A 26,382-nucleotide genomic window follows, 5' to 3' on the forward strand; every position below is an offset into this window, starting at 1 on the left:
TAAGTCAATCACAATTCCGACAAGGGCCGAAACCGGTATCAATGCCCGTTGGGAGAATGCATTAAAACTCATTCTTTTGGCACTCAAACACCCCCTCATTCTCCAAGAAAATACAGAAGCCATAGCAACAGAACATCCATTGGTGACATCTCTAGCTCAATGAGTAATTTCACAACTGTTGGTCTACAGCAATTTACCGTTGCTAATTGAAGTGGGTGCATTAAAGATGACATGTGGACATAACGTTGCCAACTATCACCATTGATGTGCAAACTTTTTTGTGTGGTGGTGGGGAACCACCGAAAGTGACTATACACATCCACAAATTGCTTCAAAGCAAGACCATTCAAGTTCAGTTTGATCGTGACACAGAGATGCAATTGCCATGTACAGATCTGGTTGATGGTTTGTGGTGGGATTCATACTGGCATAGATGGTTCCGGCGCATGTCACCGGATAAGGCCTTACATGGCTGCATGGCTGTCCATCAGGTGGGCTACAGTTAAAATCATGCTTTCCTAATCCTTGTTGTGGAAAACACCCGTCCACAATTGATACAGGCAAAGCAAAACAACGAAAGAGAATGACAAAAAGGAAAAAGAAAAAAAGAGAGAGAATCCAAAAAAAAAGGATATAAAGAAAACGAAAAGAGATAAGGTATAAAGATTTTTGTAGTTCAGTTATATGCCCACATCTATGGGATAACAACATGGAGCTTCCTTATTCATTAAAACAAAAGAAATTAAAAATATAAGAATTACTTTTTTTCACTCTTCATTTGTACAAGAAATCTCTCATCAAAGAATACCTTAAAAGAATACAATTTCTTGTACTCCTTGTTATATAGATCACACTACATGGAGAAAGTAATCTAAAGCCCAGCCCAATTAGGCTTCATTGTACATAAAACATAAAAGGTAGAGAGAGGGAGACTCGGTAGGAGACATGATGACTTCGCGGGAGATATCATCGCCTCAACAATCCTGACTGTATGATTCGTGACATTCAAATGGGTTATGGTTATATATATATATATATATATATATATATATATATAATGAACAGTTGTGGATGAACCATGCATGCATCCATGTGAGCCCATTGACTTCTGGTGACATATGCAGGACGTGTGTATAACAAGATGTGATGAGAGGAGCATGATCAGCTGGACATGGATTAGGTATTGCCTCTGCCTGGACCAAGCACCCTTTGTTTATAGAATAGCAGGATTTGATTAGACGGCAGGTGATGTTTGAGATGGGACTGGTTTGAGTATGTATTTAACTGAATAACTTTCAAATATGTTTAATATGAACCTCATCTTTAACAGTCACCTACCGTTTAAACAAATCCCGCTAGGTCCGGGGCAGAGGACCTAATTTTTCATGACAAGTCATGCACATGTGAAAGGGAAATCAGACACGTGGTCAGACGAGTACAATAGATTTCTCCCTTGATTATTACAGCTGATTGAGATGCTGGCGATGCTCATACACAGAGCTAAGGATTAATAGGCCCCATAGATGTTTGGAATCCATGACTTGGTTGCGATTTGCGATCAAGGTCTGATCGTCAAGTGGCGTCGAAGTCTTGAGATGAGTTGAAATTTGAAAGATGCTCGAAAACCAATCCAACCAATCAGGATTGAGGTTGTCACGTGGGTTGCTTGTTCGGGACAGCGACACTCCCTTGAAAAGCTTAGGCTTTCTTTCATCTGATCTATTCCACGTGTTCCTTGGATAGGCCCATTACAATCAACCAACATCTTTATTTAATAAAAATGTTCAAGTATATCATATGAATATTTTAAGTAATGTATTGATACGGCTGCAACTCCTATTGCTAGTCCACCCCTTCGTGGGATCTTTCCATTCACAGGTGGGCATACCTGCTCATATGAAATGAGATGTTTCTAGAACAAGCTTAAGGTAGAAATCGACGTGTAGGGCTCACCATGATGTTTTAATAACACCCAATTTGTTCCTCACGTGTGGTGAATACATCTGATCTAAATCTCTGGTGACCGATACTATAAAAAAATCATGCCTACAATGCATGTTTGATACGTGGGATTAAATGGTATGGAATTGCATTAGATGGGATATTAACATTATTATTACACAATGATTGCATGTTTGAAAATACCATGGTGTTTAAGCCATTCAATCTCGTGTTTGGGGATCAAATTTTTACTGTAAAAGAAACACTACATTAAGCCAAACCCACTATTAGTGGACTATGGAAGTGTAATCAACGGACCAAATTAGCAACAATGACTCTAATGTCGGTCACTTGTACATATATAAATTGAATGTCATGTGTAAAAGACACAAATGAATGGATGGCATGGATAAAATACATGCATCAATGTGGCGCTCTCAAATTTAGTGAATTTCAAAATCCACCAAAAATCCGGGACCAAATTATGCTATTCCATCTTACATAATTCCAGTCCTCCCGGTCATCTCTAAATGTGGGATGGAATTTGCATGGGACTAAATGCAATTCCATCCCACCTAAGTCCTATGTACCAACAGGCCAAAACCATGTGTTGTGGCTGGCCTAAGTTTTGAAATGACCTAAATTCTGGATTTTCATTTATCCTGGTTTTTGAATGAATTAGATAGCGAGATTTATTATGCACCCCACAAACTAGGAAAGTTTTTTAATGTTTGGCTTTCTGTCTAACTATTACCTGTGGTGCCAACTACCTTGGTGGAGCATAACTGCATAATGGAGCACACATAATGGATGGATTGTATTCCATTAAAACATCATTATGGGCCACATGCATCATTAATTTTTTACATTAAGCTCATCCAAGAAACATTCTAATAATCGTATTGGATCCGGTGGCTGATCAACCTTTCATTGGTTAGGGTACATTGTTTAGATCTTCCGTTGAAAAATCAGACCATTCATCACCTCAAAAGGTCACAGCGTATGAAAAAAATCTATAGTAAATTTTGGACCACACCAGGTATGAACGGCCTATTTTTGGGCAAAAGATCTAATTATTATTTTCAACCAGATGGAAAGCTCAGATCTCACACGTGTTCCACATCTGTGCATGTGGATGAGCAGAATTAGCAAACCTCTTCTTTTACATGGTAAACAGAAACATCTACCTCTCATTCATTAGAAATTGAAAATTGGGCCCCCCATGTTTTCTATTAGGAAAAGGCAATGAATTGAGGGAGTCCACACTGCTGTTAGGATGGGAATTTAAGGGGGCCATGCTTTCCTCTATCCTGATCGGCTTTGGTGTGATAAGAATACGCTGTGGCCATCATTGCCAACACCACATAAAATGTTAAAAGCAGAAAATGGAGAATGAGACAAAACATCTTTTTGGCTTCTAGTAAGAGCTCTGGTGGGCCACACACTCCAATCACGAGGAAATTTATGAGACTATTCCACAGCAGTTCTTATATTTCTTGTCTGTTTATAGCCATCCATTAGATATTGTCCATGAATCTAAATGGACAGAAGGTCTAAAATGTCGGTGCACTTGGTCCCATTTACTAAAGAGACGTGATTGGGGCGCACAACAGAGCAAGCTTGAACACACGTGCGACTTGTGGGCCTTCTATCAGGTGGGACTCTCCATGTAGCCCGGCCAATCAGGCAATGGCCAGCTCCACTCATCAAATAGGTTGCATGTGTATTTGAGAAGCAAATGGATGGTCAGAAAACAAAAGATCGATGGTCCACACACGATATCCATAAGTGGCTCTTGTGATTAGCGGACTAGGCTGGTTTTTAGGCCAGGGCATGTTCTTGGGAAGTGAATCACTCTTCAGCCGTTCTTCCTTCAAATCGCAAGCAACACCCTCATGTATCCGTGTTAGCTGGCACGTTATTATTATTTATTTATTTATTTTATTAGGTATACAAGGAATTTTCCAATTAGTCCACAAACCAAGTGCAGTTGCTGAAAGGCAAGATTCCATATATGGGAGAGCGAATTTTTCATTTATCTAGACCATGGATTAGGTGCAGCTTACTATGGGGCCTACCTTGATGTATGTATTCTATTACCATGTTGTCCATCTATTTGCCTGATCATTTTAGAGCATGAGCTAAAAAATGAAGCAGATCTAAATATCAAGGGACCATCCTATAAGAAACAATGAATGTCCGCAATTAAAAACTTCCTAAGGCCCAATAATGTTGTTTTTTTAATATTTATTTGTCATTCAAATTGTTGAAAGGTAGTGTAAACTTGAATGAAGAGAAAAAACAAATATCAGCTTGATTCAACACTTTTGTGCTTCACAATAGGTTTTTAGTAGTCAATAACTATTGTTTCCTATGGCATGGTCCGAAATTTGAATTTGCTTCCTGTCCCTAAAATTATCTATAGAAACAAATCGATGATATGGATAAAGAATACATGCATCATGGTGGGCCCCACAGTAAAAGCAGTATCTAATCCGCTCTCCCATGGATGAAGAATGCCCTTAATCGCCACCATTGTGTGACCCTACAACTATTTTCAGTTGAATGTGGGCACATGAGCAATCCAAGTAAAAGAAGAAATTCTATTCCCTTAATTAGATAAAGATTATTATGTAAATAAATATAAATCTATGAAGTTTGCAAAATAATTATTAGCCCTGCAAAATAATGGCAATTCCTTAATACAAATACAATATGACTGTTATCTAATCAAATTGAGATTTCAACTAGTTGCCAATGAGGACCTTATATTTGCAATTTCAGGACCCATATGATTTCTGCATCCACACCTAGGATTCTTTGTATATAAACACTATGCCGTTAGATTTTATGGATAGGATCTTAGTTACGGTCCAGGATCTTAAAATTTGGAAGAGTTTCGAGATATTCCCATCCATGTTCAGTTCATCATATCAACGGTTTGGATAATCAATTCATGACCACATGTACGGAAATCCAGGCTTCAGAAAACTGTCTGATTCCAGATGAGCCAGACCTGTACGTTCGTCTTGGAAAGAAAAGAAAAGGCCAGAAAATTTGTAATAACGTTTCATGACCCGTCACTTCACCGTGTATATGTACGTCTATATACACATTCAAAGTGATCCTTTTCTGTTGGGGAGTTATTTGTTACTCTGACAGATTATGACCCTGATACGCGGGCACACTGAAATAGTACAAGTATGCATAAACCAGCCAAACTGTGGAAGCCGCTTTAGCTAATTCACAGTCCCAAAGTCAGATAGATTGAGCGATCCTAACCTCTGATTAGCGAACACTAAGCCATCACATACTTAACTTTTTAAACCTCCAAAATGCCCACCAATCGTATAATCAGAAAAATCACAAAAGGGCGTGGGAACCATCATTTTGACAGTATTATTTAAATTAAGTATGCTTCATGTATGCTATTTCTGAGTTAATTCAAAGTAGCAGGGTATCATCCATAATACTGACAGAGTATCAGAATTTTTCACTTTTCTGATGAAACCGGTGCGTAGTACGCATGCTTAGTTTTGTCGTGAACCGCGGGCTGGTCACTCGCGCTGGAGCCAACCGGGGGTTACTTTGGAAGATTGAGAGCACCGTGTTGTAAATATCATGAAATCCACCTTGTCCATTACGCATATTTTAACCACCTAACCTAAAAACAAAATAATTTAAAATTCAGGTAGGCCACGGCATGAGAATAGGTTGAGAATCAATAGTTGTTTGGTACAAATTCTGTTGTGCCTGGCATGATATAACTTAATACGATTCAAGCATTGAGATATACTAAAAGACTTGATAATTTCACAAACTAGCTATATATTCAATCACCTATTAGAGAAATGATTTGCTGCTTTTGCATGGCTTAGATCTTTTATCTTGAATGTCGTATATAAATTAGTTTTTAATATGTTTGTTTCAGATATATTATGTCTGGTGATAAGCATATTATCAATACATAATATTAGAATAATGAATTTCTCATTACTTAGTGATTTAAAATAAATATAATAATCAAATTCACTTTTAATAAACTGTTCACTTAATACGAAAGAATCAAATTTATTATACTATTGCCTAAGTGACTATTTCAGGTTGTACAACGACATTTTTAACTTGCAAACCATATTCTCTTTTCTCTGTACATTAAACCCTTCAGGTTGTTTTATGTAGATCTACTCTTCTAGTTCTCCGTGTAGAAACACAATCTTCACATCTAAGTATTTTAATTTCAGATTATATTAGGTAACTAATGTCAATACGAATTTGATAGACACTTGCTTGATCACGGGTACGAATATATATCTTATCGAAGTTGATACCGTCTTTCTAAGCATAACCTATCGCTACCAATCTAACCTTATACGTATCCAGCGTTCCGCGGAAACTTCACTTGCAACTAATCACTTTCCTCTCAACGGGTAACACCACCAGCTCCCATGTTTCACTCTTTTACAGAAAGTCAATCTCATCACGCATCATTGTCATCTACTTCTCAGCATCTGTGTCTTCTAATGCTTCTTGGAATGTATACAGATTCCCCTTGTCTGTAATGAGACAAAATACAATATTTAAGTTATCCCTATATCTCAATAATGCCCCACGATCTCTTGATGGATTTCTCCTAACAGGTGATGTAACCACCTTTTCATTTACCTTTATCTATGGGTTAATTTCTTGAGGTGTTCCAATTTTATCTATTTCAACATCAGTAACCATTTTTTTTCGTGCTTATCCTTCTGAAACAAGGAATCTTTGTCGAATTTGATGTCCTACCTAAATATGATTTTGCATGAGATTCGGTCATAAAGTCGGTATCTTTTTACCCATCATCATAACCATCAAAAGTATACTTCTTTGTCCTTTGATCTTGCTTATCTTTTTTAACTGACGATACATGAGAATAAGAATCACAACCAAATATTCGCAGCTCTGAATAATAAACTTGATAACCATTTAATACTTCTTATAGAATTTTACAATCAATCGACGTACACGGAAATCGATTCACTAAATAATTAGCCGCATTGATGGCCTTAGCCTATCTCTTTACCCAACTTAACATTACTCAACATACTCCGGGCTCTTTTCAAAATAGTCCGGTTCATACGTTTAGCCACACCATTTTATTAAAGTGTATGCCTCACGATCCTCTCATCCTTTCAGTATTGATTAAACTCTCTTGACGTAAATTCTTTTCCGTTATCAATACCAATAATTTTCATATTTAGCCTCGTCTACTTTTCAACCATGCCTTCAAAGTAGTGAAAACATAAGTTTATGTTTCATGAAATAAACCCACATATTTATAAAGAAGTCATCAATGAATATAATAAAAATTGTGCAAACTATTCATTGGACTACCGATAAAATCAATTGTAAACAACAAACCATTAATCAAATCAACACCTCTATCTATCGAATCAAAATGTCCAAAAGTATCTAAAGAGTAAACTTCAAATTTTCAAGATTTTCTTGATCAAATCGACAAGACTATTGATTGAATTGAAAACTCTGTTCCAACACATGGATTATCGACACTTTGATTAACACTATCAGACCTACTCAAGTTAAAGTGGGCAACTGGCTCTATCATGTATGACACGTGCAGTAGCCAACTAGACTTATCATTTTTGGACGTCCAATAACATCTAGGATTCTTATCAAATTCAATTGCCATGGTAGCTAAAATGATCTTTCATTGGTCAATTTTAAAATATCACTGCCACGTGGCATCATATATATTACTTGATCTAACGCGGCCAAATCAAGCGTCAACAATAGTTTCATTAATTTATGTAGGATCTATGGTAGTGTTTTATTTGCCATCCAATCTATTCATCTAATGTAGTTAATCAAGATAAATGAATTATGTAAAAAATCATAGTATTTCAAAACTTGAGTTGGTCATGCCACGTGAATTTAGTAATTTTAAGTAGTTTTTTTAGCCGGCCCACTTGAGCATTGAATTAGCTTGATGGAAGGAGAGTTATTTCGTACTCTAGCACCCAAGCATAGATGAAGATATTTCGTACTTTAGTAGCCTGTAATATTAGATAGTCAGGAGCTTAGAAATAGTAAGTCACAGCTTGAAGATCAGATTGGTTGAAAAATCCTATCCTCTAATTCATGGGCCTTAAAAGGACCATAAATATCGGCCGATACTTCACTCGGTTACTCATGGATGTGGATTGCGCTTCCTAAGTTAGATATGGCCACGGTAATTTTGGTAAGAAATTCATCTTGTCCATCTATTTTACATAACCTTAAAACATGGGCTGAAAAATGAAACAGATCCAAAACTAAAGCTAGCAACATGACAGGAGAAAGTGAGGATTAAATGCTATCTTGACACAGGAAAGGACGTGAGGTCGAGCACCATCTTCCTTAAAATTGAAAATAAATTGTATAAAATTTGAAATTAATTGATGATTGAAATAAATGAGTTCAAAGCCTTTTAAATAGGGGTTCCAAGCAATAGGAGAGAAATCAGAAACAAACTACAACTAAAACTCCTAGAAATCGCAACTTACTATAAATAGTAAACTTACTATTTATAGATGATCGTGATGTCTACTAGTGCGTAAGGTTTTCAGCCAAAAATAGTAAGTATCCTATTTGGCTTCACCAAGCTCTTCTCCTAATTATTCTAAGATCTTTTCACATTGGGCGCAACTCCTAAAGCCCAACAGATGAAGAGTTATAATCAAACTAAAACTAACTAATTATAGTAAAAATGGGATTAAAATAGGAAAACGACCATCGATCCAGAGGTATTTCGCAAATCCGGCCTGTGCAACTCGGCATAGCAGGGTTCGGTGGCTAAAGTAGCTCGTTCTACCCCAAAATCATATATTTTACACCCGATGATTCATTTTGAATTGCAAAATACGCCCGATCTAAGGTTTGATGGTCTGGATCACTTCTATGGTTGACCAGGCCTTTTCTGATCCATCTGGGCCATGAAACTATCCGCAGCCCGCTCTACATCACATCCACTGAAACATTCATAGTCCATAGAAGTTCTAAATCAAGCTAATATTTTTATATTTTAAGCTCATCCTAGTATATTGAAATTAAGTTCATCCGAGTAGATTGAAATTATGAGCGGTGTTGGTGACATATAAACATCATACCAAGAAGGTTTCCGTGGTACACATTTCTCTACTCTATCATGCGGCCCACTTTAGTTTTGGATCTACCTTATTTTTGTGGACCCATGTTCTATCATGACATGGACAGGGTGGATCTCTTACAAACATAACGGTGGGCCCCACTTCGATTTCCGTCGCAGGCAATCCGTGTATCCAAAAACCATGGTAATGGGACCCAGAGCTTTGGAAAGCTTAATTCGAATTACTTGTATACAACTCATGCAATTCATAAGCAATTTCTAAGTGCCTGCGCATCACCCATCACACTTCGACGGAGTATCAGAGCTTTTCTCTCTCTCAAGAGAACCCCGAATATATCTAATCACAATCTTCCGTTTCGCATATCGTTTTTTTTAATGTACAAACGGAAAGTTAACGAATTCCGTCAGGTGATGTCAGAAGAAACGTTTATGCGATGATCTGGGGTAGGTGACGGAGGCGGTGATGGAGGCGGTGACGGCGAAGACTGCTTCCGCCGTTGATTCTGAAAGTAGTCCCTAATGTCGAACGCTTTCTTTCCTAACAGATCCGTCAACTCCTTTTTGTCTTCAGATGGCGTGAGAAACGGAGGCCGTGAAACTTCCGCGAGAAGGTCCCACCTCAGCCCGCTGAAGAAAGCGTGCTCTTTGATTTCTGTCGCCCCCCCGTCATAACCCAAACGGCGGGTCGGGTCCTTCTCCAGCAGCCGCGAGATCAGGTCCGTTAACGCAGACCATTTCCCGACAAACTCCGCCGGCCTCGTCAGCACGTTTCGAAAAGTCTCCTTACGGTTCTTACCCCGGAACGGGGTCCGTCCGTACGCCATCTCGTACGTCAGGATCCCGAGGGCCCACCAGTCGACGGCGAACTCGTAGCCGTCGCCGCGAACTACCTCCGGCGCCACGTACTCCTCGGTCCCAACGAACGACTTCGCCCGCTCACCGGCGGTGAAGCTCTCCCTCCGGCGGCTCACCGGCGAGACCCTGGCAGGCTTCGGCTTCTTCAGGCCCTTCTCCGACAAGGCCGACATCAGCAGCGACAGATTCCGGCAGTGCTTCGTCCGCCTCCTCCCCTCCGCCACGTCAGCAGGAGCTGACGTCGAGCCCAAGTTTTCGCTCTTCGTCTTCTTCCTGTGCGCGAGGGCGCACGAGAGGTCGAAGTCCGTGAGCATGACGTGGCCGGTTTGCTGGATCAGCACGTTCTCGGGCTTGAGATCTCGGTATACGATCCCCATACGGTGTAGATACTCGAGGGCGCAAACAATCTCGGCTACGTAGAAGCGTATGGCGGAGGTTGAGAAAATACGGTCGGTCTGGTTGTAGCGGAGGACGTTGAGGTCGCCGCCTGGGCAGTACGGTACTGCCCAGCCCAGAAATTCGTCGTTCTCGACGCTGCCCAGAAGTGTTGGGAGGAAGGGATGGGAGAGCCGGGAAAGTACGGACATTTCCCAGCGGGCACGCCGGTCAGCATCGAACTTAGTGTGGAGGGTCGATTTCTCCACTACCTTGAGAGCGAACGGGCAGGTTGAGGCTGACCGTTCCGTTACTAAGAAGACGGTGCCCATTGCCCCCCTACCCAAGACCCTGACCGCAATCAGATTCTCCATGTCGAGATGCACAGGAAGCCTTTCCATCTCTGACTCAGAGAGAGAGAGAGAGAGAGAGAGAGAACGAAAAGAGGGTGAGAAATGAAGAAGGAGAGATTGGAAGGTGGTTTTGAGTTCGTTTGGGGTTTTGTTTTATTTGAGTGTGTACTTTTTTACTAGAAAAACTTTGATACTCTGGCAGAAGGTGATGTTTGATACGCATGCACTCACAAATTGCAAACGTGGAATAAATTTATTAAATCAAACCGTTAAAATTATGGAATCCAGTGTAGATTTACCATGAACTAGAATTTATGTTTATTTTATTATTGACCATTGGATTAGTGGGCATTTATTAGAAGGTTAAAATGAAATTATCCAACGGTCCTATTTCCACAAACAATTTCCCACGAATTCTGGATTGTTCAACCAATCCGATCTTGAGATAGTGACTTGGGGAGAGTAGGTTTCAATAACTAGACGGTTCTATTTGAGTTGATGTGTCACGTGTGCAATTTCTGAGTGCCTGCGCATCAAACGTCATACGCATCCTGAGTATACCACATAACTCCTCGTTTTTTTTTTTTTTGCTAATGGGTGTGTTGGTTAAGAGCAGGAGAGAGGGGGGGCTTGTTTATTCCAGAAGCATGATGGGTTGCACACGTGTGGGGATTGGAATATTTGGATGGGGAAATGACAAACATGGCCTGGGGCGCCACATGGTGGGTCCCACCATCGAAGGGTGGAGCATAATTCTTCACAGGAAACGGATTGGCTACTCCCCCTGCCACCAGCCCGGTGGCTGATGGTCGGTGCTCTGTGGGCCCCACCATGATGTATGTGTTTCATCCATGCCGTTAATACATTTTTACAGATCATTTTAGGGCTTAATACCAAAAATTAGAGGGATATAAATCTCATGTGGACCACACCACAGGAAAATAATAGTAATTGGATATCCACCCTTAAAATCCTCCTAAGGCCCACTGTACTTTTTATTTGACATCCAATCCGTTGATTAGGTCATAAAGACCCATATGAAGGGAAAAAACAAATATAAGTTTGATCCAAAACTTTTATGGCCCCCAAAAAGTTTTTATTGGTCGATGTTCATTCAACACACGTTTACTTTAATGTGGTCCACTTGGGATTGGGATATACCTCATTTTTTGTTTTACATATAAAATGATCTATAAAAATAGATGGACGGCATGGATGAAACACATACATCATGGTGGGACCCATAGAGCACCGACCATCAGCCGTTGGCTGGTGGCAGGGGGAGTAGCCAATCCGTTTCCTTCTTGGGAGGGAGGGAGAGAGAGAGCTTTGTCATCTCTTGTGTACTTTGGGAACTAGAAGCTTGGTATCCTTGAATCTAGTGGGCACTACCTGTGGGGGGCATGTCTCTCTACTGTTTTCTGACCGTCCATCCACTGATTTGTCCGTTGTAGATGGGACATGGTCCGATAGTTGTGCTGGTCAGGACAGTTCTCATCATATCGAGGAGCCTTTTTTTTGTTTTTGCACGGAATTTCCTACTAAGGAGGCCGTGCAACAAAAGCTCAATTGGGCCCGCCAGATGTGTGCCACTCCGTCAATCATTCGAGCCAGCTGAATGTGAACCCGAAATCTGGCCAATCTAAAACGTAAGTGGGACACACCACAGGGATAGGTGGGGATGAGATACCCACCGTTGATATCTTCCTGGGGCCAACCATGCTAATCGTATGTTATCGAAACCGTTCATTAGGCAATTCTCAGGAGGCTTAGAGGGAAAAGCCTGAATAACTGAGTAAGCGTCTGTAAGCCACAATAACGTTTTAGTGGGAGGTGTTCCCGCTCCCACTTTACCCTTTCGTACAGTCCACTTGCGTTCTGAATCAGCCTTATTATTGGGTTGCACGTCCCGAGTCATCCGACACAAGCTGACTCAATTGATGGACTGAGTTGAAGTCACACGCAAATCATGGTGGGCCACACAGATCTTTTTTGCGCGGGGCTATCCGCGACAGTCGTTGCAGGAAATATGCGTCCTTTGAACGTGCTCCTCGTTCTTCTTTTTAGCCACTTCCATGTTTCATTAATAATGATTTTTAGAGTTGCCTGGTCAGTGGAGCATTTGATCACCGCATATCTCTACGACACATGAAGCCCACCGTCATGCATTGTCCATCCATTTTGCCAATCACTTTAAGACATGAGCCTTAAAATAAGTCAAAAAAAAAAAAAAAAACTCAAGTGGACCATCTTAATAAGCTGTGGTTATAATGAAGCTCAATGTGGAAACCTTTTCAAGGTCTACCATGATGTTTATTTGCCCTCCAACCTTTTCATAAGGTCACATGGACCTTGGCAAAGGAAAAACACAAATATCAGCTGGATCAAAACTTCCGCGGTTGTAAAGAAGTTTCTCGTAGTGCACGTAGAATCCCTACCATGTAGTCCAGTTGGGCTTTGGATCTACCTCATTTTTGGGTTATACATTAAAATGAACTGAAAAATTGGCTTGATAGCCTGGATAAAGCACACACCCATCATGGTAGGCCCCATGGAACCCCTACCAGGACTGCAGGGTGCAATCGGCGGAAACGGATTGGCTACTCCCCCTACCACCATCCCTGTGGCTGGTGGTCGGTGCTTTGTGGGCTCCACCATGATGTATGTGTTTCATCCATTGGGTTCATCCATTTTTACAGATCATTTTAGGGCTTGATCCCAAAAATGAGAGGGATATAAATCTAAGGTTGACCACACCACTGGCAAACAATATTGATTGGATATCCACCATTAAAATCATTCTAAGGCCAAATGTACTGTTTATTTGACATCTAATCTGTTGATTAGGTCATACAGGCTTAGATGATGGGAAAAAACAAAAAACAGCTTGATCCAAAACTTTTATGGCTCCCAAAAGGTTTTTAATGGTCGAAGCTCGTTCAACACTTTTTCCTGTAATGTGGTCCAATTGAGATTGGGATATACCTCATTTTTGGCTTATGCCATAAAATGATATGAAAAAATAGATAAACGGCGTGGATGAAACACATACATCATGGTAGGGCGCACAAATCACCGACCACCAGCCATTGGCTGGTGGCAGGGGGAGTAGCCAGTCCTTTTCCGTAATCGGCATCCATGTGGGGCCACTAAGGGCGTGTTTGGGCATTGGGATTGGAAGGGATTCGGTGGGATGGGATTCAAAAAACATAATTACCCTGTTACCATGGGATAAGAATAATTCCATGCTTTGTTGGTAATACGGTGGTACATTGAATGGATATACTAACCATCATTCGAAGTTATTGAGAATAACATACATGTGTTATATCTAGACCGTTCATTTGTTTTGTAACCTCATTTTATGGCATGGGCCTAAAAACGAGGTAGATCCAAAACTTATATAGCCCCATTGAAGTTTTCAACGGTAAGTATTCAATCCCCATTGCTTTCTATGGTGGGGTCCACTTGAGCTTTAGATTAACATGATTTTTTGGCCTATGCTCTAAAATAATCTCAAAAAATGGGTGGACGGTGTGGATCTAACCTACACATCATAGTGGGACCTACACAACTTGCTAACATTGAGTGAAATTGGCATGGGACCCAATGCAATTCCATCGACAACTTTTCCATCCTCCCCAAACATGGAGTGGAATTGGCACGGGACCAGATGCAAGTCCATCCCACTTAATCCCTTCTAATCACAGTGCCCAAACACGCCCTAAGGGCCTGTTTGGCCGGACCGATCCCACGGTATTAGGCGGGATGGGATTCAAAAAACATCATCATTACCCAGTGCAGGGACTGTTCCATGGGATGAGCTTAATTCCCTTTTTTGTTTGTAATACTGTGGTACATTGAAAGAATATATCACTATCATTTGAAACTATTGACAATAACACACATGTGTTATATCTAAACCGTTCATTTGTTTTGTAACCTCAATTTATGGCATGAGCCTAAAAATGAGGCAGATCCAAAACTTATGTAGCCCCAAAGAAGTTTTCAATGGTAAGTATTCAATCCCCATTGCTTTCTATGGTGGGTCCACTTGAGCTTTAGATCTAACTGATTTTTTGGCCCATGCTCTAAAATGATCTCAAAAAATGGGTGGATGGTGTGGATATAGCCCACACACCATGGTGGGACCTACACAACTTGCTAACATTGAGTGATATTAGCACGGGACCCAATACGATTCCATCTAGCCTACTTCCGAGCTCTTCCCAAACATGGAGTGGAATTGGCACAGGACCAGATGCAATTCCATCCCACCTAAGCCCATCTAATCCAGCCGGCCAAACCGGCCCTAAATGAACTGTTTGGATCTTCAGTCGATGCGCCCCGCGTAGCAGTTTTGGGTCCAACAAAACTCACGTATGTCATCTTTTTGGGCGCGGGTTAGGTGAGGCAGAATAAAAGCTCATTGGGTGGGGCCTGGCCGTGGGAGCCCCCTTGTTGTATGTGATGTATATCCACTCCGTCCATACGTCCACCGGTCTTTTCAGCTGATTTTATGGCATGATCTAAAAATGGGGCAGATCCAAATTATAGGTGGGCCATACCACATAAAAAACCTACTATGGGTCCAATAATGTTTATTTGCCATCCAACTTGTTGATAATAAGGCTAGAATTGGATGTAGAGAAAATACAAATAGCAGCTTGATCCAAAACTTTTGTGGCCTCAAAGAAATTCTTAACGGTAGATATTTAATCAACGCTTGGTAGTGTTCCTAAGATTTGGATCTGCCTAATCTTTGTAATTTGTTTTAAAATGAGCAGTCAAAACAACTGGACGACGTGGATATACAATACATCCATCGAGGTGGGGCGATGGTCAGGCCTAGCCATCTAAACCGTTACCCCTGCCGCGCCTAATCCGCGCCCCATCTTTTTGGGCCGGCAAGTTTTCGTTATTTGGCTTAGTGAACGCCTTTTGAAAAAGCTTATTCTACTACTCTTGCTTGTGGGGCACACTGTCGCTTATGTACGGAATCCAACCCTCCCAAAAGGTTCAACCCACCTGAAAGTGGGATGCTGAGAAAGTAAGGCCGATCGAACCATCAAATGCCCACCATGTGAATTTGGAAGTTCTGCGATAGTTGTCCATTGTCTTCTGCCGTGTGGCCCACCCAATAATTAAACAGATCATCCCATCACCTTAAGTGCTACTCACTTGACATACTAACATTTATACCTCGTTGTTCGGAGCCGATCAGACCTCTTCCGTTTACGAAGAGTTGTACGGTTTTCCACGGCAACCGCAGGATATAACAGGTTACAGTTGACCATGGTTCACTGATCAAACCATAGATGTATTGGCCCTTACAATGAATTGGCCATACCCGATGAAATTCTGCGTAGGACAATCCTAACCTTTGATTTTTGCCATGCATATGGATAAAGAGAAATATGCTCCAGTGCTGTCAAAGGCCCTCTTAACTCACAATGCTCCTGGTTGCGTCAGTTCACATAGACTATCAAACAGCAATCATACAGACCCATCTCTGATTTTGCCTTATTTTTCACACCCAATCGTTTTCCAAGCCATGGATGGTACGGTTACAGTTGGCTAACAAAAGTCATCAGCCATCCATGACTAAAAACATAGATGGATGGAATTGTTGATTGGATATGCTTTTTTGTAAATTATGTCGATCGTCCATATAGAAGGCCATTGACCAAATGGTTCATGTTTGTCAGATTGATTTATATTTGCATGGTGACCTATCAAATGTGCTCTGAACCTAATAAACGGTCTAGATCAATGGATTGGACTGTCTAAGTGTTCAAATACAATAGGAGCTGTAGTGCTCTAAGATCACCGGACCATCTCTCATCCATTAATTCCTCTTTAGTTTATTATAATATGTTGATGATGTTACAGGTGAAATTCCATTTCGTTTTTCACAATTAGTAGGTGGCACGTGTAAACCATTAAAATAAAGAAGCCTGTAATTTGACTTTGTTTAGTCGCGATTAGATAATTGCATTAAAACATACAATTTGATTTGTAATTTTATTTTATTTTTTAAACATAGCCTTTTTAGGTACACAGATATTTATACCAAGAATCGGAAATTAAGGCGAGATCGGGGAAGACTTCGTTTTGCCTCTGGCGACTCAGGATCGACCGTGTAGCCATTCACTAGGGCCGACATTCTACATGTTTTGATAATCTCAACCATCCATATTGTTCCTACTATCACAAATAAACTACTTCATCATAAGTTTTCGTGATTCTAACATTTGATTTTACAGAATCGAATGTGAACCGTTGAAAATTTTCATTTAATGTTCCAAATTCATCTGCAGATAGTGATGGTTAAAGTCATCTATTCAGTATAATTTTCATAATTTTGTCTTTATAGCATAGACTCCACAACATGGTGGTGTCCGATCATCAGGTCACTGGGCATGTTGGCAGCAGTAAGTGGCAACATACGCTGGATCGTGAAAATCGACGGAGGAAAAATGAACTCATCAGGAAGAGTATTGAAGAGGGTTTACGCGTCGAAAATCGTGAATTATGGTAGCCAAGGAGTGCGTGGGTTAAAGAATGTGGGGGTGAATGATAAATTGTGAGGATTGCATCCGTGTGCATGCACCTGTCTGATTCATTGTCATTTTACCATATCCTTTTTTCTAAAGCATTAAGACGTACAAGTTATTTTTAAAAACGTTGTTGATATGCTTACGTTACGTTTAAAGTGAAATTAAATATGTGGTGATTGTAAACATTGTATGAGAAGGTACCAGATTAGGTGCGGCCCTGAATGCGGGGCCCACCTTGATATATGTATTGTATATTCATGCCGTTCATCCGTTTATAGAATTAATTCTAGATTTTGAGCCTAAAATTGAAGCAGATCAAAATCTCAGGTGCACCACACCATAGGAAATGGTGGTGATTGATCATTAAAAAAAGTTTTTGTGAGCCACAAAAATTTTGGATCAAGCTGATATTTGTTTTTTTTTTTTTTTTCCCGCTTCATCCAGGTCCTTGTGATCTTATCAACAGGTTTTGATGGCAAATAATTATTACGATGGACCCTAGTAAGTTTTTAATGGTTGGTGTTCAATCACCAATGCTTCCTATGATATGTGGTCCATCTGTGATTTTGATTTGCTTCATTTTTTAGCACCATGCCAGAAAATGAGCTGGAAAAATAGATGGACAGTGTGGATATATAATACACATCAAGGTGGGCCCACGGTCAGGGCCGCACCGACTCCGCTCCCATCTGAAAACCATATGCGATTTACGACCTACCCCCGCTATTTGATCAGTCTCATCATAGAGCCCGTTAGCTGGACGCGGATTGCCTGCTCTAGCCACCCGCAAATTTTCCATTTTTTGTTTTTTTATTTTTTTTAATTTAAAGCTTGTTCGAATTTGTATTTTCCATACCAAAAATACACTTAGGAAGTCGTTTTAATTTATTTACTGCCCCCACACGAGATATGTGAATAAGTGATTATTTGATAATGAGCAAGGAATGGAAAGATCATCTTTCTACTAAATAGATTGTATGTGAATACGTGACTATTTGATAATGAGGAAGGAATAGAAAAATCATCCTTCTTCTAAATAGAATCTATTGAACTCATGATACATTAGATACTTTTTATAACTGTCAACTAAGTATTATAAGTACATTGATCTTGATTGTTCAACCATCTGATAAGTAAATGAGGCAACGACCACACTAAAAAATAAGCTTGAGTTGAATTAAATAGATAAAGCATTAAATGCAACCGTCATCTTTTGGTGTAGTACAATTCAGCAATGGTTCCAACTCTCTTTTGTGAGCATATCTTAAAATAATTTGAGAGAAGGAATGGACAATGAGGATAAACTGATGTAACGACGGTTGCGGACAGTTACATGGCCAAGATGGATAAGAAAAGGACCGGTCAACAATAGAAGTTATTTGGACCGTCGGATCTTAAATTAGGTGTATCTCATAATCCGGAATGAGTTATCGGACTTAAAATATATGATTTTGGGGTAGAACGAGCTACTTTAGCCACCCAACCCCGCTATGTCAGGTTATCCAAGCCGGATTGCAAAATACCGCCAAATCGACGGTCGTTTCCCTATTTTAATTCCATTTTTACTATAAATAGTAAGCTTTAGTTTGATTATAACTCTTCATCCATTGGGCTTTAAGAGTTGCGCCCAACCTGAAAAGAGCTTAGAAAAATTAGGAGAACAGCTTGGCGAAGCCAAATAGGACACTTACTATTTTTGGCCGAAAACCTTGCACACTAGTAAATATCACGACCATCTATAAATAGTAAGTTTATAGTAAGTCGCGAACTCTAAGAGTTTTAGTCGTAGTTTGATTCTAATATCTCTTTCATTGCTTGGTATTCCTATTTAAAGGGTTGTGAACTCGTTTTTATGCATTCATCAATCAATTTCGAATTTATTAGAATTTATTTATATTTTCTTACTTCCTTTCCTCGTGGATTCGAGAAGTCTCTATGAGGAGTCCAGAGAAGTTCCGTGGATTCGGAATAATTATCCTCTTGAGGAAGACGGTGCTCGACCTCACGTCCTCCTCTGCGTCAATTTGGCATCAAAGCGAGGTTTTCTCTCGGATTGATGGCTTCTAACGACGAGTCAGGCAACAATCCCATGGACAGTGCTCTAGGAAAGTTACCTTTAACAACGGCAGCTTTCGAAGTGGCGTAGTAAGAGAATCGGCAAGCCATGCAAGGGCTATAGGCTTTCATCAATCGCTCGGTAGATTGCATAGCGAAGGCCCTAGGGCAGCTCCGTGTTCCTGATGGTAATCCTCCACAACCAATTATTGAGACTCGTACTCACCCTGATCACAGGTTTGTTCCATCAGTGCATCCAAGGGTCATTCTTGAGGAAGGAGGATCCAGCGAGGAGGAGATCGATGACATAATCTTCCAACATCCCAAACAAGGCAGCAATCGAGTAGATCGAACAGATCGAAAATTCAAGATGCAAGTTGATATTCCTAGCTTCAATGGCCAATTATATATTGAGGATTTTCTCAATTGGCTTTTTGAAGTTGAGCGATTCTTTGACTATATGGATATCCCTGAAGCAAAAAAGGTCAAGCTTGTGGCATACAAGTTGAAGGGCGGAGCTTCAACTTGGTGGGAACAACTGTAACTCGCAAGGACCAGGTAGACGAAAGCATCAATCCGCACATGGTAGTGGATGAAGCAACCACTACGTGCTCGATTCCTCCCTAGCGACTATAATCAGATATTATTCCAATAATACCAAAATTGTCGATCGAAGAGTTGGTCGATGAGAGAATACACAGAAGAATTTTACCGCCTGGCGGTGCGTAACGATTTAGTTGAAACTAAATCGCAGTAAGTCGCCCGATTCAACAGTGAATTGCGTATGACGATCCAGGATCGGGTCCAGATGCAATTCGTCTTAATGATGAATGATGTAATCAAGTTGGTTACCCAGACGGAAGCTCAACTTAAACGTTCTAACACACGGACTTATCTTACCATAAGGGTCGCTGCGGTAGGTCCACCTAAGGAGCTCCACAGGCCAAGGGGAAGGAGCCCGTAAGAGCACGCACTCAACCTCTTATACCTGTGAATCGGGATCAAGGAAGCGGGCAAACTAGGCCCCAAAGGGGCATATCAACTGTCGCTGGCCCAAGCAGGATCTCGAACCCCTATTCTCGGCCAAGGGGATATTATTGCTTTCGTTGTCTCCAACTGAGTCACCTGTCAAATACTTATCCCAAGCGACAAGTGGCAAACCTCGCCATCAATGATGATAGTGCTGAAAAAGCCGACAAAGATCCATTTATTAAGGAACCAAAGCACACCATAGAAAACGAGGCGTATGAGTCAGGAAGGCTCTGGATTTTGGAGGCGTATATGATACCTAGGCTTCCGTGGGGGGAGATGTCAGAAAAATGACGGGTTCAACAGGATCATGGTGAATCACTAGTCGTGAGGCGACTATTGTACGCACCAGGGAAAAAAAGTACACTCATAAAGGCATAACATCTTCCAAACTAGGTGTACCATGAATCGAAAAGTCTGTGATGTGATCATCGACAACGGGAGCAGTGAGAATATCGTCTCTAGGATAATGATAGAAAAATTACAATTGAAAACAGAGCGTCATCTCTCTGTATATACGATTGGTTGGATCAAAAAGGTCAGCGAAACAAAGGTAATTGAACAATGCACAATATCATTTTCAATTGGCAAACATTATAAGGATGAAGTAGTATACGATGTGGTTAACATGAAACCATGTCACATACTACTCGGTTGACCCTGGCAATTTAACCGGGATGCCACTCATAAAGGGCGAGATAACATATATATATCTTCGTCAAGGACGGCCGGAAGACCATATTAGCTCATATGGATCCAGAAGGACCAAGTAAAATTTCTAAAGTAGATGGTCGTTTTCTCTTACCCATACGGGACTTCGTGGATGAATCCAAAGAAACAGGACAGGCTTATACACTAAACGTGAAAGGGAAAGAACTCAATCCCACCAACATCCATAATGAACTAAAACCCTTACTGCATGAGTTTAAAGAAATTTGGCCTGACGACCTTCCCGATGGATTACCGCTCATGCGAGATATTCAACTCCATATCGACCTTGTCCCTGGGTCCAGCTTACCAAATTGTTCTCACTATCGGATAAGTCCAAAGGAGTGCGAAATTCTGCAAGGACAAGTGGAGGAATTGATCCATAAGGGTCTCATCCGAGAAAGCATGAGCCCACATGTTGTACCTGCTCTATTAACTCCTTAAAAAATGAGAGTTGGAGCATGTGTGTCGACAGCCGGGTTATCAACAAAATCACCATCAAATATAAGTTTCACATACCACGACTGGATGATATGTTAGACGTACTTAAGGGCGCGAACTTATTCTCGAAATTGGATCCGAGGAGTGGCTGTCATCATATTCGAATATAAATGGGTGATGAGTGGAAGATAGCCTTTAGGACCAAGAAAGGATTGTACGAATGGATGATCATGCCTTTCGGTCTTTCAAACATGCCTAACACATTCATGAGATTGATGAACCAAGTTCTGAAATATTTCATTGGGCGATTTGTTGTGGTTTATTTTGATAATATTTTGATATACAGTGAAGACAAAATCACCTATATAGAACACGTCAAGAAGGTCCTTCAAATGCTCACTGAAAATAAGTTGTATCTCAATTTAAAAAAGTGTAGCTTCATGACTGATAGTCTATTGTTTCTGCGTTTTGTCGTAACATCCACGGGCATTCAGGTGGATAAGGAGAAGGTGAAGCAATCAAAGAATGGTCAGTTCCCACAAATATTCACGAATACGAAGTTTTCATTGATTGGCGAAATTCTATCGCTAGTTCGTGAAAAATTTTAGTATTCATTATGTCACCAATCACAGATTACATGAAGAAATGGCAGTTTCAGTGAACTGACGAAGCCGACAGGAGCTTTACTGAAATTAAGCGCAGGTTATCCACGACCCCGTTTCTTATACTTCCCAACTTCAACAAACTATTCGAAGTCAAATGTGATGACTCATATGTCGGGATTGGGGGAGTTTTGTCTCAAGAAGGTAGGCTGGTAGCCTTTTACAGTGAAAAACTTAGATATGCAAGCAATAAGTGGTCTACATATGAGATCGAGTTGTATGCAGTGGTCCAGGCACTACAACACTGGAGACATTATTTGATTCAAAAGGAATTCATACTTTACACGGACCATCGAGCTCTCAAATTCATTAATAGCTAAGCTACCATTAACCGTGTGCATGCTAGATGGATCTCATTTTTTCAGGAATGTAATTTCTTACTAAAACTTAAGTATATGCAATAGAACAAAGTAGCCGATGCGCTGAGTTGTTGTGCAACTTTGTTAGTCACTATAAGCAATGAGGTTGTCGGGTTCAACCGCCTCAAGGACATATATGCCAACGATAACAACTTTAAGGGCGCATGGGTTAGATGCCAAGAAGGTCACCCCGACAACTTATATATGCAAGACGGATTCCTTTTCAAGGGGAATCGATGCATCCCCAAAAGTTCATTAAGGGAACAGATAATTCAAGAGCTACATAGAAGTGGTCTTAGTAAACACCTTGGGCGAGACAACACGCGAGCTCTTGTGGAAGAGCGGTATTACTGGCCGCAATTGGTATGTGATGTGGGAAAGGCGGTCCAACGTTATTATATTTGTCAAACTTCGAAAGGATAATCTCATAATTCGGTCCTCTACACCCCGCTACCCGTGCCTACCGGCCCTTGAGAGGATTTATCTATGAACTTCGTGCTTGGTCTCCCATGAACACAATGCGATATGGATTCGATATTCGTGATAGTAGATCATTTCTCCAATGTAACACACTTTATTCCATGCAAGAAGACTCTCGATGTAACACACGTGGTGAATCTATTCTTCAGAGAAGTTGTGCGGCTATACGGAGTTTCCATGATTATTACTTCTGACTGTGACACGAAGTTCATTAGCTACTTTTAGAGAACTTTGTGGACTCGATTCGATACACGACTTCAGTGTAGCAGCACCTACCACCCACAGACTGATAGGCAGACCGAAGTTGTGAATTGCATGTTGGGAAGCCTCCTTCGATGTATTTCAGGAGAAAAATTGAAGCAGTGAGATTTGGCCTTGTCTCAAGCGGAGTTTGCATTCAACAACATGGTGAACCGCTCAACAGGGAAATCTCCATTCTAGGTTATATATGGACAAGTACATCGCCACATACTTGACTTGGTCCCTCTACCCAAGCTCCCAGGCATGAGCATTACAACATAACATATGGCAGACAAGATCATGGGCATTCATACGGAGGTACAGACCAAGCTACATGTCTCGAACGAAAATTATAAGGAGCAAGCGGATAAGCATTGGCGACAAAAAGTGTTTGAGGTGGGCGACCAAGTAATGGTCCATTTGCGCAAAGAAAGATTTCCGACCGCAACATACAACAAGTTGAAAAATAAGAAGATTGAAATGGTATCAATCATCTAAAAGATCAATGATAATGCTTATGTTGTTAATCTTCCAAATGACATGGCGATCTCACGAACTTTTAACGTCGCGGATCTGACCAAGTATCATGAACTAGAGCAAGACGAGAACCCGAGGACGAGTTCTTTTAAAGTGGAGGAGACTAATGTAAAGAGAGTTGCGGACGGTTACATGGCCAAGATGGATCAAAAAAGGCCCGGTCGACGACAAAAGTGATCCGAACCGTCAAACCTTAAATCAAGCGTATCTCGCAATCCAAAATGAGTTATCGAACATAAAATATATGATTTTGGGGTAGAACGAGCTACTGTAGCCACCTAACCCCACTACGCTGGGTTACCCAGGCCGGATTTGCAAAATAACACCAGATCGACGGTTGTTTCCCTATTTTAATTATGTTTTTACTATAAATAGTAAGTTTTAGTTTGATTATAACTTTTCCTCCGTCGGGTTTTAGGAGTTGCGCCCAACGCAAAAAGAGCTTAGAAAAATTAGGAGAACAGCTTGGCGAAGCCAAATAGGACAATTACTATTTTTGGCCAAAAACCTTGCACACTAGTAGACATCACTGTAAGTCGCGAACTCTAGGAGTTTCAGTCGTAGTTTGATTCTGATTTCTCTCACATTGCCTGGCATCCCTATTTAAAGAGTTGTGAACTCATTTTAATGCATTCACCGATCATTTTTAAATTTATTAGAATTTATTTATATTTTTTAACTTTCTTTCTTCGCGGATTTGAGAAGTCTCTGCGAAGAGTCCAGAGAAGTTCCATAGATTTAGAATAGTTATCCTCGGAAGACGGTGCTCGACCTCACATCCTCCCCTACGTAATAAACTGATATAACACCAATGGGCCCACCCACAGAATTGGACATTAGCGGCTATAGATGGGCAGGGTAGGATGCAATCTGCGTCCCCCTTGGCTGGGCCATACCCCAACAGTTACACCAAGCAAGAGGTAGTGACCATTGCAGGCGTTGATTAATTTCTTTTAAGATAAATACTAACTGAACTTATCTTAATGCACGGTTTTTGCAATTACCTCTCACACGTGGCAATGTGGAATATTTGTATGAGATCCATGCCGCTCTTCAGAAGGAGTGCATAGAACGGCTACCTCTTGTAAAACTCCAGCTGCTATTATACAAAAGTTACGAAAGAAATTGCCGGTTAAGGGAATTTTAACCAACGGCCCAATTTCAACTTATGCAAGTGGTCCATATTTTAATTAGATCAGCCTGAATTTTCAGATAGAGAAATCAAACAGTGAGATCCACCTGATAAGCATCTTGGATCTTGTACACAGGTGCCACGTTGGCACATGTTCGAGGTAAGTGTAAAAAAATGTTTACTCGCTCATGTACCTTCATCACACCGAATTGTCAATTTTTGTTCCGCTCTATCGTATTTGTTCCATCATCTAGGCAAGTCGTCGACGATTGGTAGGTAGAGTTTAATGAATGGTTACAAAAGAAGCAGGTACTGTAGAACCAAATCTACCGCACACGTGGAAGAGTATTTACCGTATGTATCCGTCTATCTGGTAAATCCTCCGGTGGATGAAGAATGGTTCAGAATATATACGGCTCAAATGATCATAGCCATCAGATTGGTTGCCCTCAAAGCTATGTTAGAAACCAAAATCTGTTAACTATCAAACATCCACAGGGGAAAATTGAAGAAAAATGATGGCTATGATTGTTTAATAGGTTTGATTTTTGCAATATAAGCCATCCATGGTAGGATCGAGTAGTTGGATGGACCCGATTGACACATCACCCTGCCACTTATATTGTAGAGAGATGTTTTGCCGTATTCCGGTTCCTGCGGCTCTACCGCAACATCTCTACAATTCACAATCTAGGAATATCTTGGTGCGTCGAGCCCATTTGATGGCCGTATCTGTCAAACAATTTTAAGATTCTCGTTCGTTTTCCTTCTTTAGCTAAACAATCCATTACCTTGCTTAAAAGCTGATTAAGATACTACCTAACAAATCGGTAATTTCAGGAAACAAGTGGGCAGGTCATACGAGGAGAGAGTGGGGATGGAAACACTCTCTCTTGAAACCTTCTTGTTTTTAGACCTTTTGTGGCCCATCATACTTTTTTTGACAAGCGTTGGATTATGCGGAGAATCGGTAATGTTTGTGTTCATGTATGGATGTGATTGGTTCATGGAGATATTTAGATTGGCAAACACTTACTCTAATTTATGAGATGATAAGATGAGATCTCAAGAGATTCATACTATTAAATTCATTTTCATTTGGACTATGGGACTTTATTTATTATAGTGGAGATGAATAATTAGTAAATCGAATGGATCTTGCATGATAATTGCATAGATGACTAATGCTTGATCAATCACAATGTATGAATTAAGATATATGTGTTGCGAGATCAATTATCAACAAGTGATGGATCAATCGAAATCCAGTTGTCATGAAAGTACATTTGTTTTGTGGGTTACTCTTGCCTCCTTAGCACTCTACACCATGTGACCAGGTCATGATAAGGTAATACTGATTTGGTGTGCATTCTTAAGGTCATGTATTTAGATTCAGCTTGGCCAAAAGCGCATTCCAAAAGTGGTTGACTTAAGATTGGTCATGCAAATGGATTAAAAGATGATTGTCCATGATCCAACTTTGTTAATGATGCACATGAGTAAAATGAGTG

General features: G+C 40.6%; 1 protein-coding gene across 1 annotated transcript; it reads right to left on the reverse strand.

Moving 5' to 3' along the window:
- Positions 1–9,020: 9,020 nt before the first annotated feature.
- Positions 9,021–10,781, reverse strand: LOC131222491 (serine/threonine-protein kinase UCNL-like). Its single transcript, XM_058217572.1, has one exon. It carries the CDS (start codon positions 10,714–10,716, stop codon positions 9,490–9,492), a length of 1,227 nt encoding a protein of 408 aa, XP_058073555.1. The 5' UTR covers positions 10,717–10,781; the 3' UTR covers positions 9,021–9,489.
- Positions 10,782–26,382: the final 15,601 nt, after the last annotated feature.

This window comes from Magnolia sinica, chromosome 13 (genome assembly GCF_029962835.1).
Source record: "Magnolia sinica isolate HGM2019 chromosome 13, MsV1, whole genome shotgun sequence".
NCBI lineage: Eukaryota > Viridiplantae > Streptophyta > Magnoliopsida > Magnoliales > Magnoliaceae > Magnolia > Magnolia sinica.

Bases quoted from the DNA above. Each gene is read 5' to 3' on its own strand.
- LOC131222491 (XM_058217572.1), bottom strand. From the start codon at position 10,716: ATGGAAAGGCTTCCTGTGCATCTCGACATGGAGAATCTGATTGCGGTC.